Raw genomic sequence first — 21,459 nt, 5'->3', positions numbered from 1 at the left:
CAAAGGGGAACTTCCTACATTTACTATAAAGTGTCAAAAAAGCAACTAGAATATAATAACTTATTAACTGTACAGATGGGAAACTGCTTTAAATAAACATGTCTAAGTGAGATAAAAGGAGGTGCCTATCTTGACCAGTGTGGCAGAGCCAAAGAAGGACGCCTCCATGTGGCGTCCTTCTTTGGCTCCATGTGGCCTAAGCTGCTTCTCAGGGAGAAAATGTTTTTCTTCTCAACTCTGATGACGTTCAGTAAAACAAAACACAAGTTTATTTTATGAGTAAGAATATTCCAAAAGGAGGAGAGGAAATGTAATATACCTTATTTTATTTGTAAATAAATTCAGTCCCAATTTTAATAGTGTTGGTTGGAATGATTTATGACATACCCCAGTATCAATGATAGGGAAGAAGAAATAGGAAAACACAAGTTCTGGTCACTAGAGCACCCTCTACATGGGCTAACACTGCAAGGCTTAAAAACATATCAGCCTATTGTACCACAGACCATAGTTCATTCAGAAAAGGACTCATTTACTGGTCTCTGATCCTGACTTTGATTCATTCCTGCAGGCTCAGGGCCTCCAATATAAATATAAAATAGAGATGCAATTCAACAAAAATTAAGTAGATACCTACCACACTACATCCTAGGACAGGGGATACAAAAATGAGTAAAATCCAGATCTCACTGCTTGAGATGAGGTAACCAACCAAAACCATTGTTCCTCAGAGATGTTCTTGCTAACAATCTGACCTGCCATGGGCTGATCTCTCCACCTACCTACTGTCAGTCTATCTCCATACAGTATCCTGCTTTAAGGGACCTCCTGGAACTTACCTTCTCATGCCACGGACCTATGGCCTCTGCCAGATCCCTCGTGCTGACCTACAACACACCATCCACACTCCTATGACGCCAACTTAAGAGTCCCTACTTTGCAGCAGGCACTTTTCTAGGCAAAAGAGAAATAGCAATAAATAAATATTGTCCCTACCAGTATTTGCCAGATTACTGATGCTGACCTAAACTGTTCTTTCCCCTACCAACCACCCTAATTTTGCATATTCATTTAATAGTATTTATTAAGTTCCTATTATGTTCTAGATGATGGGGATACTGCAGCAAACAAAGAAAGTCCCTGATCTCATGGAACTAACCTAGTCATGGTGTAACACTGCCCAATTTGGAACTTACCTAGACATGGTATAATACTGCCCAATTTTTACCAGCAGTCTCCAAAGTAGGGTTCTCAAATCCCAAAACATGAACAACATAGTCCACTCAGAGTAGGTGTAAGAAAATCTTAGAATTTTCCTTTACATTCAATTTATCTTATCTTTTAGAATTTGTAATATACTTACTATTTTGTGTGTGTGTGTGTGTGTGTGTATATATATATATATACACACACACACACACACACACACACTACATAAATAATCCAGCATACATAATTTGTAAATGAACATATACATTTCAAGGATATATTCTTATTGAAGAGAATAATAGCATTTTAAAAGTCTGGAGGCTAATGGATTGAATAATCACATATTTAGGCCCAAGGGGCTCCAGTAGGTCCATTTTCTCTCTGACAGAGTTAAATAACCATTTTGTAAGGATGCTTAGACATTTAGTTGTACAACTGAAGTTCAAAATTCGGGTTCATCCCCATTTCCCCTCCTAACCCTCCTACTACCCTATACTCATGGGTATATTCCATGGGTATCATGATACCTTTACTTTCTATTTAACATCTGGTCTAGGTGTGTCTTTAATATTCTAGAAACATCCTAAGACCAGAGCCATTGTCTTTTTATTCTACAAGCCCCAGAACTCTTAACCAACTCTTAACAGATTATCCAAATGCAGTAAATACATGTTGCATAAAATACAGACAATTCAATATATGGGACCCAGAATTACCAAGAAGATATGACCGACAACTGATTACTTAAAGAGAACTGGGAATAGTAAAACTTCAATCTGTAACACCAATACCCATTGTTAACTAAAGAACAGTTAGAAATAAATATAAAGCATTCTGAAATTATAATGTCAATAAAAAATGCATTGTTCCATTTTGAAAAATTAAATAAAAACTTTTTAGGAAAATATCTACTTAATAAAAACATACACAGATCATCTAATTCTTAAAATCTATACATTAGACTTACAAGACATCTGGCTATGTTTGAAATATATATAAGTAATGGCATAATATCACATGTAAGGAAATTAAAGGGAAAAAAAGCATGCTGGGCCAAGTTATGCAACAATCCCAACAATTGTAATCCCAACAACTTGGGAGGCTGTGGCAGGAGGACTGCAAGTCTGAGGCCAGCTTCAGCAAATTAACAAGGCCCTCAACAACTTAGTGAGACCCTGTCTCAAAATAAAAAAACAAAAAGGCCTGTTGTGACTCAGTGGTAAAGTTCCCCTGAGTTCAATCCCCAATTACTGCTCCCCTCCCCCCTGCAAAAAAGAAAAACACTAACAACCAATTCATTATCATTGTTCTCCATGCAATAAAGTCCCTGTGTGTGTGAGGTATATACACTCTGTGCGTCTGTGTGATTCCATTCCTCAAAAACTTTCAAGCTTCAAAAAATTTATATAGTTACATTATTTATAGAGATTGCATATAAAAAAATATTAACATAAAACACAATCCTGGTCTTATAACATATCTGAACATGTTCTTTGGGTCTAACCTTGCATAGCACCAAATGAGGTGAGAATGCACGTCCACATATGAAACCTGTAGAGAAGTTCACTATTACCATGAGGACTGGTAAATAATGATAGCCAAATGGGCGGAATTCCATGATGCCAAACATCCCCAAGACAAATGATGGAAGACAAATTATTCACTGCTTTAACATAAACATTAGGGCCAGGCACCAGCCCTCTGCAACCACAAGGCTCTAAGCAACTCTGTGATACCCTGTCTCTAAATAAAACACAAAATAGGGCTGGGGATGTGGCTTAGTGGTTGAGTGCTCCTGAGTTCAATCCCCGGTAAACACCCCCCCAAAAAAATGTAAATAATTAGGGTCATTATCCATGCTGTGAGTTTATGAAGAAATATTTTCCAAGACCTGCTTCTTTATGATTTAACTTATGAATGCATTTGTTTGTTAATAAAGTACCCAGGGGTAGCAAGTGAAATGCCAAGCACAAAAAATTTGTAAGCAAATTTTTAATTTAAACTGGGTTGATATCCAGAAGTGACCAATCAAAAGAAGGCCACAAATAAAATGGTGAAAATTCTGAGGTAGAATAAACACAAAAGTCCCAAGGAGTCTACCTCAACTGAAAGGAGTTTCAGGCTGAAACCATCCTGGAAAACCTAAAAACTGCCCAATGGAAGCACTGAGCATAATTTATCTATAATTTCTCATGGATAAAAAGCATTTTTTAACACATTTTCACCTCTTTAGAAATCCATGCTAATACTCACACTACAGGCCTTATTAATATATTCCTGATTAATATAATTTATATAAGTGAAGTATTAACTACAGTAGTGTATATTTGTACTGGCATGTTTTCAGGTCCCTTTATATTTAGTTCAAATTACCATTCTATTAAGTATGCTTTTACCATTATTTAGTATATGTAGAATCCTCTGAGATGTTATACAGTCGAAAACTTTTTCCCCCTTCAGTTCAATCATGTTGTCATTACAAATTGTGACATTAGCAAAAATAAAAAGGAAGTCTACAATATTTGACTAGAATACAAGTTTATATAAATTTAAAGCTTTATTTAAAAAGTAAGTGGCCTTGAGCTGGGGTTGTGGCTCAGCCATAGAGCACTCGCCTAACACATGCCCGGCCCTGGGTTTTATGCACCACATGAAAATGAATGAATGGAATAAAGATATTGCATTCAACTACAACTGAAAAATTTAAAAAAAAAAAAAAACGGTGGCCTTATAAATATATAAGAAGCCAAAAAGATGCACTAATATTTAAATAAAAGTGGTTTTTAAAAATCCATTCTAGTGCTCTAGCCAAATTAGTTTTACAGTCTTAATGAGAATAATAGTAAAGAGCACCACAGCAATAAACCCCCCCCCATGTTTCAAGGTCCAGCTCTTACACTGGAATTGGCCAGTTTTCCACTGGTATTTACTCAGTACTACTTTCAACCATGTTTTCTACAAATTAGCACAGATTAACTTATATGATAGATATTTACATCAACTGGCTTTCCCAGCCAGTAAGACATGTTTGCTTTGAGGACAAGGGTTGCTTCATATTATCTCTAGATCCTCAAGTCTAGGTCAAGCATCAATAGGTGTAGGTATGTGATCTATGAACGCTCAATTGAATTGATACTGGTTTTTGCTATCTGACTCTCACCAGCACTTAATCAAATTATTTAATTTGGAAAATGTTCGAACATGTCTTAAGAAAACAAGGAGAAAAAAATGTGTAAAATGCCATAAAAGTTAAACTAATTCAAGTTACCAACTTATCTGAATGAAAACACGGCAAAATTATTTACTATGGGGAGGAGGAGGAGGTAAGGCAACAACTGGAAACCTAAAACCTTTGGAAAAGTATTATTTGGCTAAAATAATGCAAAAAAAGCAGAGTATGATAATAAGATCATCACTGGAAAATGCCACTTTGCTAAAATAAATACTATTTACATATTTCATAGATCAGGGAAAAAGAAAACCTACTTAAAGGTTAAAAAAAAAGACTGACAAACTTTTAATCTTCTATATCTGAATTAGACTATGACTTTGCTGAATTTGCAAAGATAAAATAATTTCAGATGAATAGGGCCCACAGTACCATAAGGCAATGTTACTTTGTATTTTCTAATTGATGTGCTACCTCCATACAAATGTGTAATTTATAAAATTCATTCTACTTATCACAATAAAAACAACCTTCTTAGGTAAATAAATCGAAAGTATATACCCTTGAACATAATTCCAAAACAGATGAGGTAGAACTTTTGACCAACCTTATATCTAATTCATGTTTGTTCATCAGATACAGCAAAGTAAAGGCCGTGAAGTGAATCTACTTATTAATTTTTCCACTAATATTGAACTTCCTTTCCAAGCAAACGCCAGAAAACTATTTTATAACACTATTGGTGCTATATTGTTAACTCCTCTTATAAAATATTTCACTGATTAAGTATTAAAAACTACCAGAGCACAGACATAGGCTGTTTAGCTTTGAAAACTCAATTTCTCAGGACAGAACGAATGATTTCTATTGATGCACTAGGGGAATTAATAAATGTTAAAAATAATATTTGCTATCAACATTTCTACTAGATAAAACAACCAAAAAAATAAGTTGACTACATGTCAATTTGTAAACTAAGGGTTGACCTCGCAGATGAAAAATTACAACAGGCTGTGGGTCAGAGATGTTTTCAACCAATTCCCTCAAAAGTGATAAATGTTTACAGAGTTCCAACATTATCACCTCAAAATGAAGATTTTTCTTTAGAGAGGGAGAAAAAGTGGGGGTAATTCTTGGCTAAAAGTTGTCCCAAACATTTCATTTCTAACTTCTTGGAATGAGGTCCTAATGACAAGTAAACATAGAAAAAGCCCTAGGAGATTACAGCACTGCAGACAGGCCATCTAAGCCTGGTAAAATCACTAACTAGCTGTGCAACTTCAGACAAGTTATTTAATCTGAGACTTAGTTTTCTTATCATCAAAATAGGTTACTTCTCATCTAAAAATTGCAAAAAATAAAATTTGTACAGCAAAGGAAGCAGTTGGACCAAATTATCTTTCTCCCTTTCCGGTAATGTAAAATACTACTTGGGAAACTGTTCTAAAAATCACATTCAACTTTCTCCTAAGTATAAATCAAAATCTGGAGTCATTCTATCACCCTAAGAAATAAAAATGATTGAATAAGGCATTTAGTTCACTTTATTTTACAAAAACAACAGATGTTTTTATTTCACATAGACCTGTTAAAGGTTCCTCATAATCTCTTCCTAATTGACACTTATATGTAGGGAAGTTTAAGTCTCAAAGTCACGTATCAACAATTTTATTATACACGACTAGTGTTAAATACTTGAAAACAACACAAAAACTACAAATCTTTAAAATCAAAGTTATAAAAAATAGTTCAACCCTATATTCTCAACTTACAGTATTTACAGGTAGTATCGCAAATGTACATTACTGAATACAACAAGCTGAGGGCTGGGAGTAAAAGAAGAGATGAAAAGGTGGAGAGAGAAGGGAGGAGAGTATGGAAGGAAAAGAAGGAGGAAATGAAAATTTCAGCAACTCAAAAAATAACAAAAGTTTGACAGCTGTATATAGAGATTTATTTTCTCACTTTGTTCTATGTCCCACTATATTCCCTTTGCAGTCAATGAGAATGTTACACTTGGATAAGTTTTGAGAAGTACACCAAAAGTTGAAAAACAACCCAGCATTTTTTAATATTAAAAGAATCAACATCCGGGTGCCACTGCACACACCAGGTAATCCCAGGAGCTCTCGAGGCTGAGGCAGGATTGTAAGTTCAAAGTCAGCCTCAGCAACTTAGTGAGGCCTTCAACAACTTTATGGGACCCTGTCTCAAAATAAAAAATAAAAAGGGATAGGGATGTGGCTCAGTAGTGAAGTGCCACTGGGTTCAATTCCCAGTACCCAAAAAACAAAAAAGGAATCAATAATATTAAAAGACTCCCTCTGAATTATTCCATCTGTGACTTTCCTACACCAAGGAATGTAATTATGTATGTCAAGAAACAATAAATCATATCAATAAACAATTCTTTAGTATTAACAGTTCCACTCTCCATCAAATGAAGACTGATTTAAGTTTTACTATAAGGATAAACCAGATACACCTATTATTTTATTCCTAGAGAGGCATTTAGAATCTTCCTTATATGACATGCTTTTTATTTTCCTATACTGGTTTTATAGGAAATTAAAAGTAAAAGGCAGATTTGTAACATTTTCTAATTTATTACTGAAAACAAAGGAATCTAAAACAATAAAACCTGAGAACATTTTTATCTGAGAATAGACCAAACCATTTTCTAATTTTTTTTCTGATAAATTGAAAGAAACGCATAAAAGTGGAAACACAATAAAGGAAATAGAGCCCTTTCATGAAAATTGAATAGTAAACAAATAACGAAAGTAGCCTAAAATTTGTTCAGTACTGAACACTGAAGAAATGTTAACATAGAAGTTTCAAATATTATATGGATTTATGTGTTTATTTAATAAAACAAAAATTACATCAACACAGGAATCATAATGTCAAAATAGAATGTAAAAGGCTAACTTAAATATAAATTAAGCAGCCTGTGTATGTTTCATCTTTCCTTGTCCAGGAAAGTACAAATAACACTAACTACTATATTTTGCTTACCTGACTTTCTACTGTCTTATGCCTTACACTCTTATATTTGGAGACACAGACACAGTCGATGGAATTATATATAATGTTAAAAATGTTTCCATGATTTGCCAGCTTGCAATGAACTCAAAATGTTCAGATGATCAATGATCAAAATTAGCAGAAGGAATTTCATTAAGTTAAATGGGTAGGAATATCAGATAATTTCACTTTGTGAACTAAGTAAATTAATGCATTAGAATCATAATCCCTTACTTAAAACCCTCAAGTCCAGATATGTTTCAAGATTCAGATTTTTGTTAAATTTTTAATGTTTAAGTGGTACAAATAGTACATATCATGTAACATTTATAACTAGATCTGGCATAACACCTCATAATGAATCAGTCAGTATTACTACTTACACAGTAAAACGTGAACATTCTAAATGGATTTGAAAACGATTTTAAAAACTCCTATGACAGTTTGGGTTAGGTTTTGCTATCAAATAAATTTTAATGCCAAACTTTTGAAAGAAAAAGAAACTTGAAGAAAAAAAGTTTTTTGTAAGTGTTAGAAAAAGGGTTGTAAATCTGTTTTCAATAACACTATACATCAAAGTACAAAAACGTTTTCAAAACATGGTCTATTAACTTACTAGAGATCATGAAAGTATGGCAAATTAAAATTCAACCAAGAAGAAACATGTTCTTGGCAACTATAATCTTAAAGGTGGGGAAATACAAAAGTTACTTAATTTTGATTTATTCATATAAATTAAAATTTCTACATGAATGTGTAGAAATGTATATTTGATAAAAATGTGTATTTGATAAAACCATACTATACCTGTAGTCTTCTGTGTCGTCTTTGCATTTGATCACGTTTCATTTTCCCTAGCTTTCCTTTTTCACATTGTTTGAGATTTCAGGGTTAATGCATTTCCCATTCATTTTCTCCTCAGCCTGCCCCTCTTTTTTATAAGTGCCTATGTTGTGCAATGTCATTTATTAAGCATTACACATGTAACGTTTCTCAATCTTCACACCTTAACACAAGGTAAGTTCTACTGGTTATGAAGAATGCTTCCAAGTAATTAGGATATTAAAGTTACAGTTTATAAAGAATTTTATAGGTATATATGAGAATATTCAAAATTTTTATTTATTTTATCATCCTGGCTTGTATTCTGATTTCCTTTCTTGATAGGAAAAGGAATGAAAAACCTTCAGCATAATTTATCTATATCTATAACCAGGGAAATCATAATGCCCCATGTATACGCATTCGTCACATATGTCTTGATGAAAGCAGTTTGAAAACTGATGCTCTAAAACATACCAAATATGTGTCAAAGTCACCAAAGAAATGCTCAGTGTTGTCAACTAATGACCTTGAAATATGAAGAGATTTTTCCTGTCCTACTCTAAGCCTTTTTACAGAGATGGAAGTCATTCCTCAAACCTGAAGGATCATTGAATTCACCATGCTTCAGCTTTTCTCTTCTTTTCTCTTAGTTTTTCTTATTATTTCCTTTCCTAATTACCTCTCCAGTAACTCACATCAAGTTAAAATGCACCAGTGTCTCATGATACAAAGTTGAGAATGACTGGAGAGTAAAGAAAAACTAAAAGACACAGCTTCAAAAAATTTCAAACAGTGGGGGGTGGAGTGAGGTAAAATATAACTATAGAAACAGATACTATAGAGTGCTGAATATGCATAAGGGTCATTACACGCATTATTGTCTTGTATAGTTCTCATACTATTGCATGGTAAATATTAATATACCCATTTTAGAGCTAGGGTTTTAGCTCAGTAGAGCACTTGCCTAGCATGTGTGAGATCCTGGGTTAAATCCCCAATACCACATAAAACTAAATAAACAAAATAAAGGTATTTTTCCATCTACAACTAAAAGCCAAAATTCCATTTTACCTATACAATAAATAAGGGAGTTCAAGAGTCATGAAATGACATGCTCTAAGTCCCTCAGCTAGTAAGCAACAACAGCACCTAGGGCTCTTTGCCTGCAAACCCTCTGCTCCCTGCACTACACCTATGGGAACATCTACAGAGAAGTATGAGGGGCTCAGTGTTAACAACCAGGCTGACTGAAATATAGAAAGGTGAAGCTGGACAAAGACTTCAGCAGTCAACCAACTCCAGAGCATATACAATTCAATCTTTAGCTATCCATCCCTTACAGGGGAGCCTCTCAAAGTTATGGCAAAGGACCTCCCACCGACTTCAGAATCACCTGTTGCACTAGCTATCATCTAAATTCCCGGACCCCACCCCAGAATCACTGAATCAGATCACCTAGGGACGGGGCCTTTCATTTTTAGTAAGCACTCTAGGTTGGTGTTTTGCAAACTGTAAGTTATAAAATCAATTTAATGGATACACTCAGTATTTTTTATTTAATAAAAGATTTTGGAATGGACTCAATTTATAAAGATTAGATAGGTATAAGAAATATCCAGAAGCCACTGCACTTTGTACTGTTTCAGGAAACTTTTGTGGGTTGGGATATAAAAGATATTTCCTACACCAATCATTTCAGTCTAAACATTTGAGAAATACAGTGTTTTAAACAATCTTTATCCTCATTTCTCCTTTTAATTGTTATTGGTCTTTAATCCTTTTATTTTTTTTTTAAGAGAGAGTGAGAGAGGAGAGAGAGAGAGAGGAGAGAGAGAGAGAATTTTTTTTTTAATATTTATTTTTTAGTTCTCAGCGGACACATCATCTTTGTTGGTATGTGGTGCTGAGGATCGAACCCGGGCCGCACGCATGCCAGGCGAGCGCGCTACCGCTTGAGCCACATCCCCAGCCCCTCTTTAATCCTTTTATAAAAAATACAACTTATATGTCCTTTTTAGGATCAGTTATTCCATTTCAACAGCTTCTGTTGTATTGCCTGTTTTTACCTGAGGACTGTGCTTAAAACAAGTGGTTTAATTATTTAACCAACATTTTATAATATTTTAAATTTTTCTAAGGTTTTATAAGATCCAACTCACTCATTAAATTTTTGATATTTTGTACACTATCTCTTCACTGTGTGAAGTTATTTCACTACTTGGATTCTCAATCAGACTCACATAACTTAACTTTATATTCTAATAGATATGTCAATGCTTCATGGTATTTAATCCTTTAAGTCCTTCACTTCCTCATTTTCTCCTATTTATATATACTTTTAGATAGAATTCTTGGTTGACACTTAATTCAATTTTTACCATACCCTTTTTTTTTGAAAGAAAAAAAAATCAAAACAAAAACAAATAAGGATTTTCCATGTATATCCTTTTCCATGTATCTCTCTTTTTTTTTTTGTAACAGTTTTTAAATGATATATAGTAAGGCTGGACATGGTGGCAGATGCCTGTAATCTTAGCAACTTAGGAGGCTGAGGTAAGAGGATTGATTAAAAGTTCAGGGCCAGCCTCAGCAATAGCAAGATTCAGTCTCAAATTTAAAAATAAAAAGGGCTCAGTAGTAAAGCATCTAAACTCGATCATCAGTTTAAAAAAAAAAATTGTACAGTACACTGGCATTTCAAGAAACGTAATTGCCTTCTGAAGGATAATATGATCACCTGTGAATGCTGAGTGAAGTTACACTCAAAACTTTCCTCAGGTATAACTTGAAATATCACAATTTGACACAGTATGTGATGACTGCCCTTGAGGTAGTACAAACTTACTGATTGAATTTGGTCACTGACTCTTCATGCTGGAAGAACTTCCAGTCAGTCTTAGCCTTGGTCTTACTGCCTTCTGAGTAGTGTTTCTCAAAGTGTAGCCTAAGGACTGCATACATCTGATTTACCCCAGGGCATGTGATAAAAGTGAAGCAGTGAAATTATAATGTTCTTGCTGAAGTTGGGTTTGTTTTCATTTAATGATGAGAGCAAAGAATCTGACTTAAAAATTTAGGGGAGATACCACTCAGACATATTTTAAAAGATACCCTAGATGGTGAAATGTTAAAAAATGAGGTGGACTTCAAAGCACAAGTTCAAGAGAAGTGTCTTTTGTTTAAGATAATCACCTACTTAAGTTTAAATCTTAAATTATAGGTATTCCACATTGGTGGTGATACAATATGTCAAAATTAATTGCTTCAATTAATTTGAATATCACAACTAAACATTCTCTGCACTTTTGTGAAACACTAATAATCATCTCAGGGATTACCTTTAGTGCAGCAAAAATTGGCAATCTATAATAGGACTACTTTCAAAAAGTTTTTAAAACAGGGTTAAGCTGTGAAACCTTTATTACTTCTAGTAAAGATTTCTACTATAAAAATTATTGATATTCATGGAATGATCCACTTAGAAACATGGCTGTTTTTTTATCCACGTTCTTATAAAATACATGAAAACATATAATGTTAGTATGCTAGGTTAATAGCAACTGATTAGAAATTGTAATTTTATTGAAAAATATAGCTTTGTTATTTTAGATACTGAGCTACACATCATTTTCAAACCTGTTGTTCATTCATAAAAAGCAAAGCTATCTCACTTTTATATGACACTTTTTAAAAATTTAGATGCAAAGATCAAGATGATTTTTTTATGTCTCAAGATTACAAATATTTTAAAATATCTTAATCTCTAATAGAAGATTCTTCCAAAAACCATCCCAGTACCTCCAAAGTTATAATACTAGGAAATATCAAAAACAGGCCACCTTTTCAATAGCTGGCATTAAATGTGAAATGCCAACTAAGGCTTCAGTTTCAAAACTTAATAGAGATATACAGAATAATAAAATGGAAAGTTTGGAAATTCTTGCCAAAAGAAAAGCAAAAAACTTCTTTAAATTCTTATTTTGATAAATAAACCTCACAGCTAATTTTTTTTTAGATGCAAATAACTGATTTGGCAGGGTGACTTTTGAAGATCACTAATTCCAAGTTGTATATTATCTCAAGCTACTTCACTGATTTCAAAGACCAAGATTATTCTTGAAAATATTGTTTTAATGAAGCAGTCATTTGATGTCTCAAAGAAATTCAAGAGTTCATCAGATTGCTTTTATTGTGGTACTGGTTCCCATGTTAGTTTTTTAATTGGTCAAATATACTTCCATAGAGAATGAAGAAACATTAAAAGTTTGCTGCACTGAACAAAATAATGTGCCTCACATGTATAAATGTGGTGTTCTTTAGTAATCAGGAGGCCTTTTGAATACTATTGCCCCAGGTTCAAAAATGAAAAACTTCTCTTCAAAACAAGTCTGAAAAAAATCAGACACTGAAATCCATACTCTGATGTATAACTAAATTCATCTCATTCCAACCACTCCAACTCCTGTTATATATGTGACATATTATAATATCTCCAATGAACTACTGAATGAATTACCTAATTATGAGCAGTAATGTAATATTCACATTCCACAAAAAAATACTGGATACAGAACATATATAGATTACCTAAAGTCCTCAGTAACCTCACAGTACAATTTGTTACTAAATGGAGACTACCACAAAGGTCTGGTCTTCAAACTCAATTCCTCTTAATCCTAAAACAACATTTTATTAATGTACTAAATCTCCCAGCAAGCCAGGAAACAAAATAGACAAGGTCCCTGAATTTTCCCTGTCATGGAAAACTGAATTCAAGTCCATTTTCATTCACAAAATATAATCTCAAAATTCACTATGGTAATATCACAAAGCACCACAGCTGATTTATAGAATTTAGTACAACTAATTTTCTTAAAATATTAGCAACTCAAGAGTACCTGGGTGTTTCTTTACAATACATAGATAAACTTTCAAGTTGCAGTTGCAATTCACTATGCTGCTTTCAAACACTTTACAAACCCTGTTTTCACCTATAAAGTTATCACTGACAAACTTTTCGACATTTACTGTCCCACACATATTTTGTAGATATTTCTGTTTGGGAAGCATAAATCTGAAAAAGGCACTTAACAAGAGATCTCAAAGTCGCTGTTTATTTTATATACAGGCCACTGAAATGTTTCTAATTACTCAAAAAACATAAATTTTTAAGAAAATTATTATCAATTTTGAGTCAAATCTATACACTAAAGTACTAGATTTACTACACTCCTCAACCCTAAAGTAACTGTTACAAACACCACAGGTTATTCAAGAAAAGAACCTGGAAAACAGCAAGCCAATGTCAGTTACTATAATTAAAAATAGGCCTAAATGATTCTTCTTTGGGTTTTTAATAATTACAGTAATCCATTGTAAGCTTTCTAAAGTACTAACAAATCTACTAGGCCTTCAACTCTGTAAAATTTCATTATCTATTAAAATGCCTATTGAATAAGTTTTCAAATGACACTTATTGGAGATTAACAAGTAATGAACATTTAAACAATCTTGGAATAATAATAACCTGCAGCTGAACTCTAGTGATGAAGAATCATGAATTGGCTTCTTCAGGGAGAAACTCAGGAAGATAAGCTTTCTGGGGTGTTAAAGCTCCAATAAAGCATCTTCCTATGTTAACAATAAGAATCCTTGTAGTTACTAATAGCCACCCAGCTCTCCTGTATAAAGAGTTTGCATACTTACCCAGGAAGGTAAATGGAAAGTACACAGGGAGGAAGATGAACTGCAGTAAAGCCTTTGTCATATGATAGTGACCTATAAAGTATTGAATAAAGGTACATGGTCAGTATGGTAAAGCTTTACAACAGTAGAGTCCCAAGTCCTGTAATATCTATGAAGGAAGAACACCAAAACCCGGGAGTCCAGCTCCCACCAACTCCTCCCCTTTCTCCTCCCTCCCCCACCATAAGCTGTAAAGGTAGGGAAGGGAAAGCAACTCCCTATATTAAAAGGGCAGAGGGTAGGGGGGTAGTCTGGCTGGCATTCCAGGGTGTCTTCAGCACCCTTGCTTCCTACTCCCCGTCTGTACAAAGAGGAAAGTTGATCCTTTCTGTAAATGCAAAATCCACACTGCGATCATTCATCAACTTGCACAAGTGATCACCGCCCCCAGGACAAATACACCAGTAACCAAATCATAGCGATCAATGGGCAGCCCAAGCCTTGCCGTGCCCAGAAGCCAGCTGGAGGTGCCACCGCGGCGGCGGCAGCGGGTCCAGGTATAGCGCAGCCCCCAGCCCTGCAGACCTGGGCGGCCACAGCCATCTCCCAAAAGCCCGGCCCGGGTCAAAATCCTGAGATTATATATAGAGATCGGAACCAACCGGAGAAAACACATTCGCCAGAGCCCACAGCTCCAAGCGCAGGGCCACCAGGTCTGCGAGGTCGGGGTGGGGAAGCTAGGAAACGCGGAGGGAGGAAGGGAGCAAGAGATCCCACCCTGGCTTTGTTGCTGGTCAACATCAAGTTTGCATCTTAGTACAAAATGTCGATCTTAAAGGCTGACAAGACAGAGGCAGAGGGAGAAAGAGAAAGGCAACAGAGTCCATCTTGCTTTGGGGAAGAGGGGGGAGAAAAAAAATGAAGTGCAAATCCCACACTCCAGGCGTAAAAGTCGGCTAAACACCTTTCCACAACGTAGGAGCAACGAGTGGGGTGTCCCCGTGCCCGTGCCCGCTCGAACTGGCGGCGGTCTGAGCAGAAAAACGCCTCCCTCTCCTCCTCTTCCTCCTCCTTCCCCTCCTCCTCCTCCCGTTCCTCCTCCTCCTCCTCCTCCTCCTTCTCCTCCCGCGGGCCCCGGCGAAGATCCCGCCGCCACAGCCTCAGCCTCCGCTGCCCCCCAGGGAGGCACCGCCGCCGCCCGGCCCGACGCTGCCATTCCGGGCTTGGACCGTGCGGCGCGCGTGGGGCCGGGCGCCCAGTAGCCGCGCGGGGACGTCCGCGCCGGGGACCCCACGCGCCCCCTGGCCGCCTGCTGGCTACAAAAGTCGCGCGAGCGGAGGTGGCGGCGGCGCGCAGGAGAGGGGGCGCGCGTGGGGGCTCCCACGCCGCGAGTGGGAACCCCAAGGGATGGAGAAGAGCGCCCCTCCCCGCGCGGGGAAAGTACCCAGTCCCAGTCACCAAGCCCCGGGAATGGCAGCCCGGCGTCCACGGCTGGGAGACGAGAACTGGACGTGTCATTAGCAGGACAGGCAATGGTTTCAAAGCCCCAGGCCAATGACCATTAGCCGAGGCAGAGCTCGCTCCGTCCCCATCCCCCACAACCTCCACCCACCTCCCCCCTTCGGCCCCCCCACCTCCACCCCACCTCGCGAAACTTTTCAACAAGATCCACCTGGACTAATTTGTCCTCAGACAGTTAAAATATTGACTAGACCCTTAACACTAGAAAGGAAAGGGAATGCACGCTTTATTTTCCTTTCTACAGAAAAGAAAGCAAAAAATAGCTTCTGTCTCTCCCTCTCCCCCCCCCCCACTCTGTCGTACATGTTGTGTCTTAGCTTTTTGCATCGTTTCGTTTTACCTTCCTCATTTAGCAGAAATGATCGCGGATATAAAGCACATAAACGTGTTCCAGATTCTTGGATTCAGGATCCTCGTAAATTACCGGACTCGGGTTCGGTCTCAGTTACGTTAAGTTTCATACAATACCAAAAAATAAATAAAAAAGAATACATTTCTGAGGGTGAGTGAGCGAGACGAGGTGGAGGAGGAAAAGAAACCTCGAGTCTGATTTCTGTAATTTACTAGCGACCCGGATCTCAGCAAATAACAGTGTAACACGAGTGTGGCTCAAGAGAGCTGGGGAGCTCTTTCTAGAGGCATCGACCCCATCCCCGGATAAAGGACCTGTAAGTTTTCTGTCATCGCGACCGTGCAATGCCATAACTTACCTTCAGAAACGAGACTTTAAACAGCCAAGGCCTTCCTCCTCCCCTCCACCACCACCCCCAGCCTCGCTCTCTCCACCTTAAACTTATTGACACAACATAATCCCACATTCAAGCAAAATCCTGACACAGCCTCCCTCCTCCTCTTCCCCCTCTCTTCCCTCCCGTCCTCTCTCCCTCTCTCTCTCTCTTCCCCTCCCTCCCCCCCTTCCCTCCCTCTTTTCTCTCCCCTTCTCCCTCGCCCTCTTCCCCCTCTCCCCAGTTCTTCCTCCAGGCTACTCTGGCACTAAAACAGCACTTTCTCTACTCGCCGCGCATTTGGTTAGGGGTGGGGGGTGAGAGGGCACCGATCCGCGGGGCCGGAACACCCAAATCCCAACTCTCCAGATGAACGAGCAACTGGGCTGCTGTTCCCGGTCACCAAAGCACACGAAACGTTCCATAAATCCACTGAGAGCTGGCTCCCCGTACCTTCTCCCCTGCCCCTGCTCCCCAGGCCCCACCTCCCCGGCAGCCGAGCCCAGGCTGGGCTCCACGTACTTTCGCCAAGATGAAGTTTGGGCTCCCCGGGCGGCCACGAGCCGCCCGCCGGCGTGAGGGCTCTGTTGTTGTTTTCCTCCGGCTGCTCAGCCCGCGCCCCGGCTCCGGTGCCCCCCTCGGGCGACGCTGCCTGTGTGCCGAGAGGTGCTGGTTGCAAACGCAGCCTGGCACCGGCTGGCCTACTACTCCCCAGCCCGGCCCCCAGCCTCCCGCTCGCAGGGCACTGCCTCCGCGCCCCCCGCCTCCGGGCCCGCCGGCGCGGCCGCTGCGACCCTTGCCCCCGACCTCTCGCGACCCAAAGTTTTGGCGGAGGGGGAAAGTGCCCTGGGAACGGGCCGGCCGGCGGCGGCTCAGGACGCGCGGGGCTCCCTCCGTCTTCCTCAAGTCCACCCTACCGGCTGCTGCCGCCGCCGCCGCCGCCGCTGCTCCTGCCGCGGAGTCCTTGGGGCTGCAGCCCGGCTGCTCGCAAGTGAGTAGGAAAACAGAAAGTGCGGGGAGAGAGCCCGAGAAGGGCTGGGGATGGGGGGCGCCTACCTCGCGGGCTCGCCGGGCGTGAGGGCGTGTGTGTGTGGCTCGCCCTCAGCGGCCAGTCAGGGTTTCTCTATGGGAAAGTGGAGAAGAGCTCGCGGAGCCGCTCTGCCTCCGCTTCACTGTACACTGCTCCACATACAGTACATGCAACCCAGAGAGACTGAAAACACTCATTTTATATAAGGCAGCCTGCCATTGGCCCACTCCATGACGGACAGACCACGCAGCCAAACAGAAGGCCCGTTACACCCAAACACACGCACACATACACACATTTTACAGAGACACACAAAGATCATCACATTTTCTATTTTCTAATGCTCGGGACCTGTAGACAGTAGGAGAGGACAGGTAGAGAGGCCCAGTAGAGTGAGGTAAATGGAAGAAACCCTGTCTGCACCAAGTTGCCAGGCTTGAAACTGCTGTCCTTTTGACTTGGGAGGGTTATGGTAATAAACTACAACTCCACTGGATATGGAAGTGAGGGGTTTATTTGATCGCTGCCGTGTGGTGCCCCATGAAAGTGGCGTGCATTGTGTTATGATTTGCCTCCTGACCTGGCTAACAAGTGGCCAAGAAGGGCTTTATCAGCTTGGATTTCTCTTATAATGGGCTAGCCATCACAGGCCAAAATAGTGCAACATAAGTTTATTAGGACTATAATGCACTGAGATTGTTAATGCCTCATTTGTAGGTAATTTCATAAAAATCAATACAACAGCACACAGAAACAAAGATAAACATTTTGCTAAAATAGCCAATCTACTTTTAGCTAGTCAGAGGACGGCAAACACCTGTGTAGACATCCAAATTGTGCTATAATGTAGAATAAGTCATGGAAGATTGGCCATTGACCCCTTTGCCTTAAAAATAGGCCTTTAGATTCAAAGTATTAAAGACTTATGTTTTTATAGTGTACATATATGTAAATATATGATTTTTGTTTCATATATTTCCCATCGTATGTGAATATTATATGTTCAGTGACTTGGAGATGGTGAACCTGAGAGCTGGTCTTGATTTTTTTTTTTTTTTTATTCCACTGTGATGCACCTTTGCAGATTGTATTTAAGTCTGAAACAAGTCAACAGGTTCCGGGAAAAAGCCAGAGCTGGAAATTAAGAGGAATAAATCCTAGACTTAACTCTTAAACTAGTTGAGTGATCTTAAGGAAGTTATTTAGTCCGAAATGATCTGTTATTAAGATTAAAGTAAGAAGCTCTTCCCAGGTTCCTTTCATTAAATGTTTATTCAGCATCTACTATATGCCAGGCATTGTCCTAGGCCATAGATGTTTTCCTAAGGTTCCTCTAATTTGAGAATCTGTGTGTTATTCTTAGACAAACATTTTAAGGATTAAATAAGCAATATGATTGTATAGCCTACATGCATAGCTTTAAAACTTATAAGAAACCTGAATAAGAAGTTATTTCAAGTCCCTCTTTTTTCCTTGATGTCATCTTAAGGGTTTTCTCTCATTCATAAAGTTATCAAATCAGTATGTGTATGTGTATTTGTGTAAGAGTGGGAAAGAGAAACAGAAAAAACTTGAGTCTATGAAGTTTAGAAAACTAAGGGGTATTTACAAATGGGATCTCTTATTTTTTTAAAGGAAAGTCATTTTTTAAAGGGAAAAGTATATAAAGTCACAGTATTTACACTGATTAATTAAAAGTTCTATTAATGATCCTCTGCATCTAGTTGACAAAGAAACGATGTGTTCTGAGTTCAGTGCTAAGTATTATTATCTCTATTTTACCCTAAAGAGAAATGATGCAGGGACAAATTAGTTAGACTGCTTGATATTTCACAGAATGCCAATGAAAAAGGAACTTTAACCTAGGACTTTTAATACCCAGAACAGGTTTTGAATAACTTTACAGCCCTTCCTTCCAAATGACGAAATTCATGGAGGACAGACAGATGGAGGAAAACTTTCTTAGGAATTCACCGTGGCTTTCTGAAGAGGAATCCAACAGGAATTGCTTTATTTAATTGCTGGATAAAGTGTGAATGATTTGCATGTCTGTTTGTTTGTTTATTTATTTATTTTATGAAAAATAAAGACCAGCCCATTCCCCATGCTCACCCCCAACTTCCATCGGAAGAAAACGTACTTTATATTTTTTTTGATTGCAAAGATATTTTTGTTGAATTACACTTAGCTTAGCAGAATTATTTAGAGCTATAGTTTTCAAACTTTCAGATCATGCATTGCTATGAGTAAAATGAGTATACAGCTTCTATATATTTATGTATACGTTAAAAAATGTACCAATGCATGGACATATTACTTATTGTTATAAAGCATATAGTCACAAAAACAAAATTAAAAAGCATGCAATAGAAGAAAATAAAATTAGAGTTTTAATGCCTTCCATAGTCTAAGTATAGACTCCCATGTTATAGTCTTAGCACATGCCCCATGGTTTTGCATTCTACCTTGGAGACCTCTGATAGTCCAAGGTGCTTGCTGACCAGGACTGATGCTGAAGAGCATAAGAAAGTACACTGAGGTTAACTCCTTCCATAACCCCTTCCAAGTCATTAATCTTCTTCTAGAAAACTGGTGAGTCCAGAGACTTTAGAACTGGGAAAATTAAACTTAAAAAAATATATACATATTGCACATCAGTGGTACATTTGTATTGAGTATCATGTTGCATTATAGGCTTATTCAATATTCTTTAGCAGAACATATATTAAGTGGGTTCTGTGTCACTGGTGAATGCCAAAAGCCCATAGATAGGGCCTCAAGACTAAGGAAAAGAGGCTACAGCTGACTTTAATGTACTGTTTTACCATTTTGTAAATACTTTTAAATTTTTAATTATTTCATTTGAAAATAAATATCAAGAATTATAAATTCCAATGGTGCTCAAAAATTTAAAATATGACCAGGAAAACATCATTGCTTTCACAAAATTTGCTAAATTTTTATAAAGTAGGGTTATGAAAATAGAAACAACTACAGGTTATCTGGGTAAAATGATGTAAAAAAGGGTTGACATTTTTTCTTTCTTGTGTTCACATTTGGTAATCAATCATAGATTGACCTCACATTATTAGCATATTCCTCTTTCTTTTGACCTTAATTGTCTATATACTTAATCGTATTTTATGTAAGTGCTTTGCTGTAAGCCACACAAAATAATTTGGGGGAAGTGATTTTAAATATGTGTGTATGTGTGTAGATACGAGTGTGTATATCATTTAAACATGTCTAAAACAATATTTCCTTGTTTCTATATTACTTCTTTATACAATTCTAGTTCAAATTCAGGCTTTGCCACTTCCTAGCCTTATGAAAATTTCTTAGCCTCTCTAAGACTCAGTTTTCTTGTTTGTAAAATGGGATGATAATAATAATAAATTAAATTTATATATATATATAATGTTGAATGAAGCCTAAACATACTAAATATTTGGTCAGTGTTGTTTTTATTTATCTTTCACCCATACTAGTCGATGACAGCCTTTGCAGAAAGTTTTGCAAGACTTAACTATCATATGGATGGAGTTTATGGAACCTGTTGCAATTTACTTGCCCAGAATTTGAAATTGCCTTTGAGTCTACACTCTATCAACTCTAACATCTCTGCATATAATAGTAATATCAGCCTCATCCCAGGATAAAACAAACAGCTTATTTGGTAGGCATTATTAAACACCCCCCAAAAAGCAAACTTTAAATAATTCATTGTTCGAAACAAGCCTGATTTTATGCCTTGAAACTGTAGAGGATTACAGTGACTTACAAAACAGTTTATGACTTGTACTCAACCTTTCCATGCTTCACTTTTTTCTCTATATATTAAAAAAAAAATGGGAAAAAAATCTACTTCTCTCCTATAAAGGGACTAAAATCTGGAATTTAGACAGTTTTTTAGACTCAACACCAGTGCAGAGATTCATAATCTTGAAGAGAACCAGCTTCTACTAAGTCACAGCAGAGTTGGTAAGGAAAAAAAAAAAAGAGGAAAATGCCCTGATTTCCTAGGGGGATGTTCATCACAGTGTTTTTGGAATTCCTACTCTTCTGAGATCTTCTGCAGGATTTTATCTATTGTGCTCCTAAAGCATTCAAATACCTTGCCTTGTTTCACATTTTTGATATGTTAACAGAAATCCTTAAGTGATGGCAAACACCTGGAAGAAAATGATTCAACATTTTGTTTTCCAACTGTGGCTAGAACAATACCTTGCCAAATAACAGTAACTAGACAAAGATTTGTAAAATAAATG

At 37.8% G+C, this 21,459-nt stretch overlaps 2 protein-coding genes across 14 annotated transcripts in view; one reads left to right on the top strand and one right to left on the bottom strand.

The window, feature by feature from the left end:
• BBX (BBX high mobility group box domain containing) overlaps nt 1–17,355 on the bottom strand; it is a 262,512-nt gene extending 245,157 nt beyond the window's left edge. For 6 of the 13 annotated variants that reach the window (XM_081301612.1, XM_081301606.1, XM_081301608.1 and 3 more), the window contains exons 1-2: nt 17,218–17,355; nt 13,937–14,008 (exon numbers count right to left, since the gene is read on the bottom strand). The gene's annotated coding sequence lies outside the window, so the exon portion shown is untranslated. Of the gene's footprint in view, nt 1–13,936; nt 14,009–14,879; nt 14,909–15,359; nt 15,393–15,776; nt 15,798–16,146; nt 16,216–16,683; nt 16,844–17,078; nt 17,178–17,217 lie in introns of those variants that run through there. The other 7 variants (XM_081301615.1, XM_081301613.1, XM_081301614.1 and 4 more) reach the window with 7 other exon arrangements.
• Nucleotides 16,694–21,459, top strand: part of LOC308652717 (uncharacterized protein) — a gene marked incomplete at both ends in the record, with an annotated part of 85,184 nt that continues 80,418 nt past the window's right edge. The window contains one exon of the mRNA XM_081300742.1: nt 16,694–17,152. Within this exon, the coding sequence (XP_081156868.1) occupies nt 16,694–17,152 (459 nt within the window). The remainder of the gene's footprint in view (nt 17,153–21,459) is intronic.

The sequence above is a fragment of the Spermophilus citellus genome (genome assembly GCF_964194105.1).
Source record: "Spermophilus citellus genome assembly, chromosome: 7".
In the NCBI taxonomy this organism is placed as follows: Eukaryota; Metazoa; Chordata; class Mammalia; order Rodentia; family Sciuridae; genus Spermophilus; species Spermophilus citellus.
Note: the sequence above shows the minus strand (reverse complement) of the source record. Positions and strands in the feature narration are given on the sequence as shown.